We start from the raw sequence: 15,697 nt of genomic DNA on the forward strand, positions 1-15,697 counted from the left end.
ATGGACACTTTCCACTGACAGCACATAAACATCTGCACCTCTCTTCCACGGACTCTATGTAATGTTGCTGTCTCATGCTAAAATCATTTAAATCCATTTTCCCCCTCATCAATCTACACTCAATACCCCATGATGACAAAGTGAGAAGAGAACTCTTAAATTGTATTACAAAGGAAACTGAAATATCACATTGACATAAGTATTCAGACACTTTACTCTAACATTTGAGATTTTGCTCAGGTTCTTCCATTTCTAATGGTTTCTGTGTTGTAATTGACATCATTAATTGTGGACACTAAAAGTGCACATGTACTGGTCGTACAGTGAGAGCCACATACTCCTCCATCTGGCACCAAAATACCAGGCTTATGTATGAAATAAACAGATAAAGACAAAAACTAAAGGCATTTTCTCTATAATTTTAGTTTAATTATGTTAGTTTGTAAATACATAACACAGTTTCAGTTAGTTACCATGTTTTTTTTTATGAAGCCTCACTTTTATTTTTATTTCCTTCCACTTACTGTGGAAATGCCTGGTCGCACCTGTGTGATATGTTCAAGATCCATGGCAATAAATACAAGACTTATGTGAAAACAGTACAGAATAACTGATAAGTGTAATACGATGGAAAATTGAAAAAATATTATAGTCATGGAAATACATTTGCTAAAAGTTTCAGCATGCTTCAGCTGAAGCACACGTCAGGCGATCAGACAGCTTCCTGTGTGGTTTTACAACGGTCAGTATAATCCACACAATCTTTTTTTTTTTAAAGTATATTTTTTGGGGCTTTTTTATGCCTTTATTTGACAGGACAGTAGAGAGACAGGAAATGGGGAGGCAGAGAGGGGGAATGACATGCAGTAAAGGCCGTCCGATGCGGGACTCGAACCGCCACTCGAACCGCCACTACACTACACGACGCCCCCTAATCCACACAATCTTAACTATGGTCATGTCAGCAAAGCAAATTTAAATTGAAATGAACATCCTGAAGCACATTGAGGCTAAAAACAAGAGACGCAATAAAAATTTTGGTGTTTCAGCCAAACCTGCTTCACCATGTTGAAAGTGACAACTAACTAAATCTCCACAGAAGATTCTCCTGAACCTCTCTGTTCTGCAGCGCAGTGAGATGAGATGTTTGCTGCAGCTGTAGCTGCTTCTCTGTCCTGCCATAATGTTGTGGAGAGGATGGTTGGTATTGTCCAAGATGGCCTCCATCTTAGACCCAGCCTGTTTGACCAGCTTGTCCAGGCTCTTTGTGTTAATGTCGGACATGCTTCCCCAGCAGACTGCAGCATAAAAGAGTACACTGGCCACCACTGACTGATAAAACATGTGCAGCATTTCACTGCAGATGTCAAAGGATCTGAGCCTCCTGAGGAAAAACAGCTGGCTCTGCTCCTTCACGTAGATGGCATCTGTGTTCAGGGACCAGTCCAGTTCACTGTCCAGGTGCACACCTAGGTATTTATAAGTGTGCACCACCTCAATGTCTTACCCTGGAATGCTGACTGGCTGAAGGGTCGATGACCATCTCCTTGGTCTTGGAGGTGTTCAGAAGGAGGCAGTTCTTGTCGCTCCATTCACTGAAGGCCATCATCAGATCCCTGTACTCCTCTTCTTGCCTGTTCCTGATATTCGCCACAATAGCTGTGTCATCTGAGTATTTCTGGATGTGGCAGGACTCAGAGTTGTATTTAAAGTCGGCCGTATACAGGGTGAACAGGAACAGAGCCAGAACAGTCCCCTGTGGAGCCCCAGTGCTGCTCATCACTGTCCCTGAGACGTGTGGTGTCAAATGTGACAAGTGACAAGTATGGTGGTGTGTCAGTGTGCTGTAGTCTGGATGTTAGTGTTTCAGTCGCCATCAAGTCTCAGTCTGCAAAAAATTGCTGATCTTCCTCTGTGGAAAAAGCAGTACTGTATGAATAATAACTAAGAAGAAACTAGCTTTTTCTAAGCTCTCAACTGCAAGTAGGTCAGGAATGAAGCTCCATGCTCCAAACTGAAGAAATTACTTAAACTTCAAGGGCCTGATTGAAAATAAAGAGTAATTCTTTCTTCTCTTCCTCTCTCTTTACTCTGTCCTATCTTCTCTCCATCACAGTGGTACCTCAGCTGGGCATGTGCCTGGGTGCCGAGTCACTATGGCAACACAGTGTGGGGAAGGGCAGTGTGTACAGCATCTCCGCTGAGAGCTTCCTGGTTACGCTGTCTACAGCCTACTCCAGCATACTGCCCGAGAGGGTGAACAGCATGGCAGACACAGGTACCACATTATCCGTGTGTGTGCATGTGGTACCTGTCAGAGCGGGTGCCATGTTAACATGTGTGTGTTTCTGTGTGTGTTGCCTAGTGTTCTTATGTCTTGTTGAGCGAGTGCTGGATCAGAGGTTACCACGGCGAGGCAGCAACAGAGACACAGTGACCGTGACGCTGTTCCAGCTGTGGAGTTACTTAGACGCCAACAGCATCAGTGACATGGAAACACACATCACGGAACTGGCAGAAGAGGGTATCTCTCTCTCACACACACACACACACACACACACACACACACACACACACACACACACACACATGTAAAGCTAAATGAACACCTGTATGCAGTGGTAATAAACAGAGACAACCTGCCTTCCACCAGTGTGGCTGGTGCAGAGGCTGGCATCATGTGACCAGGAAGTGATCGTCCACACGCTGCGGCGTCCTGCAGAGTGCAGCCTGAGAAGAGAGGGACTTCATGCTGTGGCTAAATTACTAAAAGACCCTCGAGGCAAAGTATCAGCCTCTGCCAGCTCTGTGCTGAGGAGCCTGGCTGCTCAGCCCCGGCAGAGAGAGCAGGTGAGTGTGTTTGTACTGGATGTATCTGTGACCAGGAAGTTTCTAACACTTTCACCAAAGTCTTGCCAAGAATGATCCATATTTTAAAATGATTTTAATATATTTGACTTTGTTTTAGGTGTATTGTTTTTACATTCTCTATGACCTCAGTCTATTCTGGATTGTGAGAATGTGTCTCCAGTCTTACTGTTACATGTGTTTACTTACATCATTCTAATTAGTTTTTAATGATGATCCTTTTCATATTGTTTTCCCGTCGACCATGCAACTTTTGTACAAAATCAACCAGATCTGTTTGACTGTTTATAAAACATCGATCCATTATCTATACCGCTTATCCTTGAAGGGTCACGGGGGGCTGGAGCCAACCCCAGCTGACACTGGGCAAGGGCAGGGTACACCCTGGACAGGTCACCAGCCTATCACAAGCCTGACAACCACTTACGCACGCATTCACACCTATGGGAAATTTAGAGTCGCCACATAATCTAATGTGCATGTTTTTGGACTGTGGGAGGAAGCCGGAGAACCTGGAGAGAACCCACACAGGCACAGGGAGAACACGTAAACTCCACACAGAAAGGTCCCAGGCCCGGGGTTTGAACCCAGAACTGTGAGGTGACAGTGCTAACCACTACTGTGCCGCCCTATTTATAAAACGTGAAAAATAAAATGATACCCAATAATTGCATTACACCTTTTCAGCCAACTTTATTCCAACTTTTTTTAATTCTATGGTCAATAGACCTAATTTAAGTAAACTTATACTTCACTTTTGAGTATAAAGAAGCAGACTTTTTTAATTATTTTGACTTTAGTTACAATCAGAGGAACATATGTTGATGGATTATCACTGACAGATATATGTCAAAGTTTAGTCAGGATACTGTTTGAAACCATTTCAAATTTTTTAATGGCAGCCTATAATGACACCTGTTGTCCTCGCATGTCAAAACTGACCCGGTCTGTTTTGACATGCGAGGACAACAGGTGTTACTGTTTTTAGACAGCCTCATTCCAACCTATTACCATCATTTTTACACTTGTTTTTTGGAATTCAAGGATAATAAACCTCATTTACATAAAAGTATACCTAGTTTTAAAAATAAAAGTAAAAATAAGAAGAAATTATAAATTATTATGGATTATTATGGATTATCACAGACTGGTTTATGTCAAATAATAGGCAGGATCCCAGGTCAAAACTGACTGATGCAATTTTATTCACAAATAAAGAAAGCAAAACAATGTTATTCACAAAGAACATTTATTTCCAAAACATAAAACTTTGGTTTCTATCATTAGAATAAATTCAGTTCCTTTTGGATTATAAAATCAACTAGAAAATTCCTGGAGAAATTTTGAATGTGCCCGCTACTTGGTGCGTGTACTTCACTCCTCACGGTTCTATCTGTACAAAGCACGTTACTTTCAGTTTTATTCATGTCGTAGAGACACTGACCTGGACAAAATGACCTCACAATAATGGTTTTCAACCAAAATTTTCCTCACAATTATAAAAAGACATGTACACACACGCAAAGAACCACACATCAACGTGCACACACAAGTACACGGAAATACACCGTGTTGATTTATCTTGCTCTCATACCTGGGTTAAAAGGCTAAGACTGTAACTCCCATCACTTCCTCAAAAACCGTAAAAGATATCAGAGTGTGTGTGTGTGTGTCTGTGTGTGTGTGTGTGTGTGTCTGTGTGGCTGTGTCAAAGAGTCTCTTAACGAGCTGGTTCCAACACCTGTGTCTAACTGCAAGACACAGAGCTGACTCAGATGTGGGTGTGATTTTGGCTCGGCGAGCCTCTCAAACGTCTGCTATTTGTGAAAAAATGATCACTCATATAAGAACCATTAGAGGACCATGAACGGAACAAGATCTTTGTGCACTGCATGTCTGGCTTTGGTGTTTCTAGAGCCAAAAATGTGGACACAGAAGCGAGTTACAGAAAAATGTCACTTCTGCATTTTTGGGGAAATGGGCTCCTTAATTTGTATTGCAGTCATAGGGAGAGGTGGAGGATACTCCCATCGCTTTGAGGCTCATGTTCAAATTCTGTAAGTCTCTGTGCTTAGGTAAACACGTTCTATGAAACAGGACAAATTTCTCTACTACTGAGGAAGCTGTGATTTGTGAAGATTGAAATATGTGGCCGTAAGGACGAGTTAAACAGAGTTTTTTCAGAGGAGTTCTAGAGCTTCTCCCACCATAGCGATGATGTCATCCACTCTAGCTATGAACATTCCGTGCAATACACACCCATTATAAGGTCTGAAACAGTCTAAAAATGACACAAAATGTAAACTGTGATTTTGTGTAAACCATAATAGTTGTCAAAATACCAATTTAACCTAAAAGAGTCCCGTTTAATGTTTTGACCAATAAGTGTGCAGAATAAGAATATATGTCTTCAATGCTATTGCATTGCAGGCACATAACTAGAATTACTGTCTCACTGTTGTATGCTTCTGCCGACCAGTTCAGTTGCATTAATTAGAATGTGAATTCTTGATTTATAGCCTAAAATGCTTTTTGTGAGGTCAGAGTGAACTCGACCACCAAAGGACAACAGGAGGGTTAAAATGATGAATCTCTCTTCAGTAGCATACTGATGATACTGTATTTGAGCATTTCACTGTAAGACACCATGATAGACTACACCAGGATGTTCCTGTCTGATATCATCCTTATCATCCTGCATTTACAGCAACACTGTTATTCTTTGCTTGGATATATAATAACAATAATATTGATTGGGCTCTATTCATAAGGCTTCAATCACACAAATGCATGATGTGAACAGTGACGTGAAGTGTCCTGCAGACACCAGCAGCAGTGTCGTACTCAATGTAAAGTCTATAACAGTGTGCGTTCTCCTCCTCAGGCTTTGGTTAGCTGTCTGGAGCTTCTGGAGGACCAGAGTGTGGACACCAGAGTCTGTGGATGCAAGGCCTTGGCTTGTCTCAAGGTAGAAACACATGGGGTTTTATTTTAATTATCCAAAGTTCATGGTCTAAAGTGCGCGGTGCAAATATATTCAGGGCATGTCCATGGCTCTGTTCAGACCTGGTATTAACATCCGTCCCAGGTGATTGGATCACAAGTGGACAGCTCTAAGTTCACGCACCCAAGATGCATTGAGGACGCATTTGAGATCCAATCACTCAGACCACATTCAGAGGAGGTCTGGACCACATGTGTCCACATTCTTTTAGCAGTGTGAATGTGTCCTGGACCACACTGAAGGAACAACTACTCTACTGACGTCCTCTGTCACAGTCTGATTAGTCCCAACACAGTTTATACTGAAACCAAAATATTTTACTATTTCAAATGAGTAAAACCTGATTTCACTGTAGAGCTGTGAGCAAAGCATTGATTCACTCAACCCCTCCTTACCTCTCTCTCTCTCTCTCGCTTGCTCTTTCTCTCTCTCTCTCTCTCATACACACACACACAAGCACATTGACAACAGACCCATCTGTCTGATTGGCTAAAAACAACAACACATACCTGTTTATTTTCATATAAAGCAGGAAAGTGAGATCTGATTATAAGTGGTCAATCGAGACACACACATGGAGACGCATTTTAAAGCCAGATGTGAACTGACCAACTTATATCTGACCACTTGTGATCCGATCACTGAAGACGCTTGTTAATACCAGGTCTGAACAGGACCCATGTCACTTTTGCTATTTTAACAGTGGAAAAAACAGTCATGAACATGGTTCAAAGGGTTCTACTTAGTCTCTTGATTGATAATGAGAGTGTTTTGTGTGTAACATCCGATAAACCAATCACAGTGCCATCTCCCATTTCCTTTAAAAGCCAGGCACCTGCCTCAGTAGAAGCATCATCTGATAATGCTCCTTAAAATAGCAGTGAAATACTGAGCCACTGACTTCAGACCGAGTTTTTGTTGGTCAGTCACTTTTCTGCTGCCTCATGATAACAATGCGCCAACAATGCTCCTGACCTCACCTCATTTTAAGACCAACACGCCCAAAAGTGCCAAGCATCAACCTCCAAGGCTGAAAAATGAAGCCAACACTGAAATGTCAAAAGCTGCAGTTCCTCCAATGACCACTAGAGTCTGGCTCCAACAGTGAGTCAGTCCCCATAGACTCCCATGTTAAAGTGTCCAACTTTACAGCAGAAATAAACATGTTTACAGCCTGGTACAAAAACACTTTTGGTCTCTAGAGCTAATTTCCTCTTTCATGACAGCTGTGTATACAACTCACCTGTTTACATTTTATTAAGCCTTAAAGTTATGTAGTTATGGGTGTGGCCTCTTTGAGTGACAGGTGAGTGAGCGTATACTTGCCACAAACCCACATGCAACAAAGTCTCAGCTCCACACACGCCCCACCTCTTTGTCCATTTTTGGATTAGCTGGGAGTTAGGGGCGGAGTCAGGCACTGAAGCTAAGTCCATCTTTATTTACAGTCTATGATGGGCGCTCAGATGTGTATTTGCTATTTAAATAACATGGGCGCTGGACAGGAAAATACCGACTGCATCAGTCTGAAACGAGCAAAGACACTTGTGTTGTGCTTTTCGCCGGGTGTAAGATAGGGCACATAGAGTTTGTTTTCTCGTCCAGACTTGTTCTATTTTGTCATAATACTATTTTAGGGCAATGTTAGCTTGATAGTTTATGGCACAAACATGGTAAATATAACTGTCATAAAATTCTGGCTGTATGCAGCTTGTTTGTTCTGTATGATACAGTTTGCCTTTGTGTTACTGACCACTTTCTTCCATCTGTTGTGTTTCCAGGCTAAAGAAAGTATTGACCAGCTAGTGTATCTCTGTCGGACGGACAAGGAGGAGGTCCGCGATGCTGCCAAACAAGCTCTGCTCGTGCTCGGTAATAACAACCATCATAGAACAGGCTTTACAAACAGAGTAAAACACACAATAATGATGAAACACGTTAAAAACATTAAATGTCAGTGGTATCATTAGATGGCACTGTTTCCATGAATGGAGTGAATAGGATGGTTTTAAGTAGTTTTCAGTAGTGTACTTTAAGTCTTGGTCATGACCTTTTAAATAATAAGAATTGTAAAATCAGTTCTAAAGCAAACTGGGAGCTGGTGTAATGAAGCTGAATGGTCATTGATGAAGGCTGTTGGTTGTTTGTTGTCTGTGGATGATTTATAAAGCTGTTTCACCCAAATCTGAGCACTAATGTCAGTTAGTATAATGTTGCTGTAACTGTTAGTAATGATGAGCGAAACTATGACAATAAGACCCATGTTGAGACACAATTAGCCTTAAATGACTGAATATGTATTAATGTTACTGCACATAATGCACTTGCTGCTTCTTATGCATATATTTAATGTAATTATGGTGACTGAAACATGCTTTTTGGTATTTTTCATCCATTCATTTTTTTTTATTCCATTCATTCACATTTGTGACATAAGGTCATAAATAGTCAGAAAAAAGAAATGTGCATCTTTCCTGTTTTCTGCTTTATCACTTTATCCAACACAAATGTATCCAGGAGGATTAATGCATTCATTCATTCATTCATTCATTCATTCATTCAGTCATTCTCTTTTTTGCTTTTTCCATGTTCTTGTTATCCATTCATTATGTGGAACAGGGGAGGAGGGGAAGATGGCCCACAGACATGTGGAGACGTCTCAGGACAGCATACCAAGACTCTTCGCTCCAGGAAGCATGGCCAGCACAGCTTTCTAACCACACATTTACACACACACACACACACACACACACACACACACACACACACACAAACACACACACATACACACACACACACACACACACACACACAAACCAGAAGGTCAGCCAGACAATACGAATACTGTGTATTGTGCAGTGCTTTGACACAGTATGCTGTTCTATTATATATACTGAAACATGCAAAGACAAATATGATCTATGATACACATTATATACACTGTCAGAGAGCTTACATTGATATTCACATGGAGGACAGACCTCTGCTTAACACTGGGCAAACATTTAAAATCAGTAAGCTACAAATAGACCAGTTCATGTGATAACTACTCCTAGAATATCAGCTGGTAAAGATGCTGGAAAGAATGTATAATGAGAGCAGGCTGGAATGGAAGGATGGATAAAGAGAGGAATTGACAGATGGATACTGAAGGAAGAAGATGTTGAGGAGCTAAGAGGACAGGGAGGAGCATGTCTATATACAAGTCAGATGACTGAACTCCTGTTCATCGCAGTTATGTCCTTCCATGGCCCAGACACAAATATTTTATGTTAAAATAAGTTAAGAAAAGTCTAGAAAGCTGTTTAAAGGCACTTTTCTTGGCCTACTAAATGCCAAAAAATGTACAAAAGGTTAAGTGTCTTATGATTTCTGATATCAAAGTTTTATTATTTCACTCTCTGTGTTTTGACTGGTCACATGTTGAACCAGTTGACATGCTACAGAATAATACGACCCCAAGCTCCAGCTCCTTTTCTTTATGGACACTGCTGTCTCTGGTTCAGGCTTAAAGGCTGTTTGATCAGTCCTGTTCCAGATGGACGACTGGTTCTGTGACATGTTGGCAAACTCAACATTAATGACACTAAATGGCTTTTCTCATACAGCTCTGTCTGCACTGTAGCCACTGGTTCTACTTATGCTTGTTGATTGCAGTTTTTGCCAGATGGCTGTGGTTCCCTGTCTGCAGGAGTTGCACCAAGGCTGTAGTCCAGATCACTGTTAGAGTCCACATCTGACTGGTTCTCAGACCTAGTCGAGTGAGTGAGTCCCTATGAAACCTAATTTAGACAGAGACCAACTAAATATCAAATAGTATTTGATGAAGAATATCCCTCCACTGTGTTATAAGCTAACTATGAAAGTGTGATGTCTGTCACTGCACAGCCACACAACTGAGAGGTAACTGAAAGCGTTGTGACCAGACTCGAGAGCAGACTACAGCCCTGACTATGCAACACTGTGAAATGCACTCACAAGCTGAGACTGTAGAGGAAGTTGTCACAGAAACAGTGACTGACTCACTGACATGGGAAAAATATTGGTTTGTGCTCAAAACACAGACGTTCTGAAATTATTGATCTTGTTCATATGAATTTCTTTTTCACTGCAGGAACAAGCAGAAGATTATTGAGACTGTGAACTCATTAAGATCCACAGAAACATCAGCCTGAAATATTGGATAGGTTCAGATTCTTTCTTTTATTATACTAAAGTCTACTTATTGGTTGCTGTATTTGTTGCTCCCGTCTGTTATGGCTCTGACCTTCGTAGCATGATTGCACTCACTCACCAAGAGAACAATGCGTCGTCCGGCTACTTCTCAAGGCAAAAGTGTCGACAGTGAAAAGCCTGTTCTCTTAGCAGCTTCCTCGCTGCATCCCTCTGCCTGACCTGCCCTGACCTCTCCAACAGGCGTGTGTGTTTTGTGTGTGACAGAGGAAGTTGGACAGAATGTTAAAACCCTGCTGAGGAGGTTTCTATGGAATATCTCTTTATCTTGAGATAACAAAACATTGTTTTCTGCTGATAATATCTCATTATCTTGGCATAATGAGCTTTGTTATCTGGAGATAACGGGATAAAAAAATATTTGCGAGTATAGCCTTTCTCGGTTTCCGTAGGTTTCAGGAGGTTTCAGGTGCTGTAAGAGCGACATACTGAGGCCTCAAGAGATGTGATACAAATCCCCGTGTCCTGCTGAAGTGAATATGAGGCTTCAGTAGGCTGCCCTCTGGAGGCACAGCAAAGACACGTGTTTGTTCCTGCATTGAAAAAGAAAGATAAAAATGAAAAACTACATCTTGAAGATCTTTATTTTTGAGTGCAAACCAGGACTTGTTTCCATTGAGCTGAACTTCATGCATGTTGAATCACATGCATGAGCATTAAAACTTTGATTTAGAGGATGACTTTAGAGTGTCCTGTGGGTCATAGGACTGTGTCAGAAGAGAGCCACACCCTGGGAAGCAAAGAAATGAATGAGATTTTTATTGGATTGTATTGGTTGATTTGATGAGAAAGGACAGGGTGTATGTTCTTTTATATTCTTCCTGGATCTTTCAGTGGAGCTGGAATCCTTTAGCCAAATGTATTATGAAGCTGCTGGTGACGGTTGAGCAGGTAGGGCTTCACTGTGATTCTCATGGTGACGTGTTGTTGCTCATGCAGGGAGGGAACCCTGGGTGCAGTAGATACAGCAGCTCAAACAGCTGCAGTCAGTAGCCACTAATGCCACTGGCTTATTAACTGTGAATCCTCTTCCAGTTCAAAAGATAAAAATGAAAGCTTTTCATTCTCTGTCTTGCAGCCTTCATGTTTCATGTTGTCGACACACTGGCAACAGGTTAAAAAGAGAAGAAGTCAGACTGTATTTCTGGATAAAGACTGAGACTCTAGATACTGGATAAGTTGCTTCTGCATAGAGACTGGTTTAAGCAATTCAGTGCCATCACTCTTTATAATATGACATATCTAACTCTTAATGGAAATACATATATGATTGTAAATTGTTTTTATCTAGCAGAGTCGTTGTTTGTAAATGTATACTTTGTTTTATGAAATGCATTTTTACTGTCGAAAATTATTCTCATTCATTCAACAATCAGTTTGAACTGATTCATTGAATGACACTAATCTGCTGTTAGTGGAGGTGGAGTCACTGAAAGGTTGTATTACTGTCACAGACTGCTGTGGAGGAGCAGACAGACGGATCACGCGGAGACGGACTGGTCCATGCAGGTCTGGGACCGGGTCAAATTCAGATCATTAAAAGTTGAACCTCTTACAGTGAATCATTGAAGATCTCTGGCTTTTAGAAAGCATAAGAATTTCTATCTGTCTGTCCATTTGTATCCTTCAACACTTGATCAGGAATAACTAAAACATAACTGGGTTTCAATTCTGGCCCCAGACATGGGCTCATGAATTATTAGATGTCTGGTCTTACCACTGTTTCTGCAGGTTAATGCCATTTACTACAAATAACAACTCTAATCTTTACAGTGCTACTGATTATTTTCCAAAGTAGGCACACTGCATTCACCAAAGAAAAACACTGAAGACCTTATTATTGACCTCACAGTCAGTAATTTATAATTATGACTCAGTAATTCATAATTACACGATGTGTGTCTATTATGACAATTGATATTATATATATCCATCTATTATGAGATGATGACCTTTTAATTACAAGACACTTTCCTCATAACTTTAAAATATGATCCCACTGTTTTGTGAGTCTGAGTTACAGAGTAATTTTTTGGGATAACTGGTCTCCATTTATTTAAGCACAGTATCATCACAATACACATCATGTGTACAACAATAATGTGACTAAATGTAAACACAGAGCTGATGGTAACTGTGCTGTGAGGGATTTACCACACTCAAGCGAGCTTCACCTGTTTGTAACTTCACATTGTGAGTGAACACATTCAAAAATGTAAAGCAGCATTGCAAGCATGAAGTCAAGAATGTGGTTTTTAGTAAATGGGTAAAAAAGATGCAAAAACACTGGTATCATTCTTTGAACAGTGGTAATATTTCTTGGTAATATTTCTATTTGTGACTAAAGTCACCCAAAGCTTTCCTCAATGTGTGAAACTCAGTTACCCACACTGAGTTTTGACCAATAGCAGTGGAAATGCCAAAGTGTCCATCCCCAGTGACTTCAGTCCTCCCTGCTTCATTAATTTCATCGTGACTCTGCTGACAGTGATGCTGCCACTCTGCCTTTTTCATTTCCTGAGCACCATGACTTGTGGGTCATCTCAGTCTGATGACTGATGAGAGTTTATCATTAGTATATTTATAATATATAGTTGTGTGGCAGGTTGCATACTCTATATTAGGTCTATGATGTATTAATGTTGCCTCTGCACTGTTCTGGCAGTAGAAAAATAGAATTACTGCCGTGCGGTTGTTTGCCAACCAATCAAACTGCAGGAAATACGGTCACAACCTTCTGTTCCATTCCTGAGTTACAGTGTTGATTAATGGCCAGAAAAGTGTTTTTGCAGAAGATTATGATGTCTCAGTGAAGTTGACCTTTGACCTTTTGGATATAAAATGTCATAACTTCATCATTTTATTCTTTTAGACTTTTGTGTTAAATTGTGTCATGATTAGTGTATGGATTCTGGAATTATCGCCAAAACATTTTCTATGAGGTCACAATGACTTGACCTTTGCCCTTTGACTACTAAAGTCTAATCAGTTGATTCCTGAGTGTGAATGAACCAAATTTGAAGAAATTCCCTCAGGGCATTACTGAGACATCATGTTCATGAGAATGAGACAGACAGACGAACGGGCAACCTGAAAACATAATGCCTCCTCCTCTATCGCCAGTGCAGAGGCATAAAACCAGAAGAAGAAATTTGTGGTAACAGGAAATGATATGTGATTCCTAGCAGTGCTAGCGACGGGGCTCTAGTTAAATCCACCACTTTGATCCAGATTAACTAAGATCAAGAAATAATTGATGGATCTGTAAAATTTAGTTCAGACACTCATGTCCCCTTCAGGATGAATTGACAGACATCTTTTTTAGTGCCATCATCAGGTCAAAATCTCAGTTTGTCCAACTGGTTTAAGACCAAATTGCTGCAAAGCTAAAGACATTCCCATCAGCCTTAGCTGTACTTTATGTTTAGTAAATGTTAGCATGCTACCATGCTAAACTAATTTGGTGAACATTATACTAACTAAACATCAACATGTTAGCATGCTGGTGTTAGCATTTAGCTCAAAGCCCCACTGTGCCTATGTAGAGCCTCACACAGCCGCTAGCCTGGCTTTAGACACCATTTTTAGCCTGCCCTTCAGGTTGTCTGTTCGTCCCATTCTCGTGGACATGATATCTCAGTAACGCCTTGACAAATTTGGCACAAATATTCACTAGGACTCAAGGATGAACCGATTAGATTTTGGTGGTCAAAGGTCAAGGTCAGGGTCAGTGTGACCTCACAAAACATTTTTAGACTTCACAGCAAATATAACAAAATTTCACACAAATGGTTCATATTTTATATGAATCTGGATAAACAGGGATGTAATCTGAAACTAGTCTGAATGGAGGAGGGATAAAACCGCAAGACGGTTGTGTCCACCAACATCACACACAAATGTTGCAGTTTTAGTCTGACCGCTGTCATTTACCTCACTGTATGATTTTTACTCAGTATGTGAACATGCTACACGCCCAGAACAGTGGTTAGAGTTAGAGTATGCAAATGTGACACAGCTTTTGTCTTCAAGTGTAAGGGTTCAGGTTCCTAATGTACAATGTGCCAACCCTGTTTATTCCCTTAGACTGAGTTTGATGTTATCAGCAACACTTAAGTGTGAAGAGAATGTATTTCATGAAGACTGTTATGAGAAAGAAATCTGCAGTAGCTGTGCTTGTAAGCATGAATCTTTACAGAGGATTAGTCTTTAAAATATCACTTCTAAGATTAAAGTCAGACTAATGTCAGAAATAGAATTTAAATAATCAGAATTTGGCCAGAAAACTAAATCCTGAAAATAAAATCAGAAATCTGACATTAAAGAAATCTGACTTTTTTTCTCCATGAACTCTGAGCTTAATCTCAGAACAGAAATATTTTTTTCTCATAACCCCAATGCTCTTTTATGTATCACAGGTGTATATTTATTGAAAGCAATGATGCTTTTTTGATGTACTGTGAGACTGTCAGATATTATTTTCAGCTGTTAGAGGGAGGGCTGATCAGACAACGAGCTGGTTGTGTGTTGTGTTCAGTTTGAATGTTTACTTCTTTAATACAGCATATTATAAGTGACAGGCTGCAGTGTCACTAGAATCACAATATAGGACTGATGTTGTGTGTGTGTGTGGGGGGGGGTCTCACTGTTTGTAAATATGATGGCTATCACTGTATGCAATGTATTTACCACAATAAGTTTCTATAGGACAGCAGCAATCTGCAGCTATACCTCTGCATCCATAAAGCATCTCACAGTGTTTAAGTGCCTCAAGGTTTGATAGGAACAGAGATGCAACAAGACATAGATGAGATACTTTATTTAAGAATGAAGAAAGTGTGAAGCAGTGGAAAACCACTGTAGCACATTATATTTTTATTCCATAAGCTTGATAATTTGTGCAGCATTGGACACAAAATGTTTTATTCTTTTTTTTCTTTTCTAAAATATATTTCCAGGTATTCTGGTGTCAAATATATACAAACTATTAAAAATGTGTGTAAAAATCTCACGTACCATTGTGCTTGTTAACTATATCATGATCTGCCATAGACCTGTCCTGTGTGAAGTTTTGGGATAGGTTATGAGAGGGCATCAGCAGACTGCGTCTCCTAAAACAGTGATGCTACAACAGAAGGACAGCAGCTGTTAACAGCTCACTGTCCTCAGTAAGCTCATATTTTTGCTGACAATCATTTCATCATCATTTGTACCGATGCACCATATGATTTTGCCCAGAGAGCACAGCATATTTTATGCTGCATTCACTGCATTTGTGAAAGTTTGGATGCCCAATTGAAAGCAGAATACCTCTTAGCTCAGATATGAAGGTAAATCAATGATCTTGGCTGAAGTCATGCCGTTCATGCACTTAATGGCGATTTCTGTGGACTTTAGTTTATCCTTGTCACGTTTTGCACTCTCAGTATGAACACATGCACGATGACTGTCAAACTGCGAATACAATTCTACAGTATCGATCACAATTAAAGCAATTTTGCATGGTATTAAACAGATGCACTCACGTCATTTTAGTAAATCATTGTATTTGTTTTATTTGAAATGAACATGATTTCATACAAAATTTAAACA

The 15,697-nt window shown here is 40.3% G+C and overlaps 1 protein-coding gene across 2 annotated transcripts in view; it reads left to right on the plus strand.

Moving 5' to 3' along the window:
* ripor1 (RHO family interacting cell polarization regulator 1) overlaps positions 1-8,728 on the plus strand; it is a 53,522-nt gene extending 44,794 nt beyond the window's left edge. For both annotated transcript variants that reach the window (XM_023397378.2, XM_087171544.1), the window contains 6 exons: positions 2,117-2,278; positions 2,366-2,524; positions 2,654-2,850; positions 5,753-5,836; positions 7,654-7,744; positions 8,492-8,728. In XM_023397378.2, coding sequence (XP_023253146.1) covers positions 2,117-2,278; positions 2,366-2,524; positions 2,654-2,850; positions 5,753-5,836; positions 7,654-7,744; positions 8,492-8,589 — 791 coding nt within the window. In that variant the 3' untranslated portion in view covers positions 8,590-8,728. The remainder of the gene's footprint in view (positions 1-2,116; positions 2,279-2,365; positions 2,525-2,653; positions 2,851-5,752; positions 5,837-7,653; positions 7,745-8,491) is intronic.
* Positions 8,729-15,697: the final 6,969 nt, after the last annotated feature.

Source organism: Seriola lalandi, unplaced genomic scaffold, assembly GCF_002814215.2.
Source record: "Seriola lalandi dorsalis isolate HSWRI2012SDOR001 ecotype SW California unplaced genomic scaffold, Sedor1 jcf7180002055008, whole genome shotgun sequence".
Lineage (NCBI taxonomy): Eukaryota > Metazoa > Chordata > Actinopteri > Carangiformes > Carangidae > Seriola > Seriola lalandi.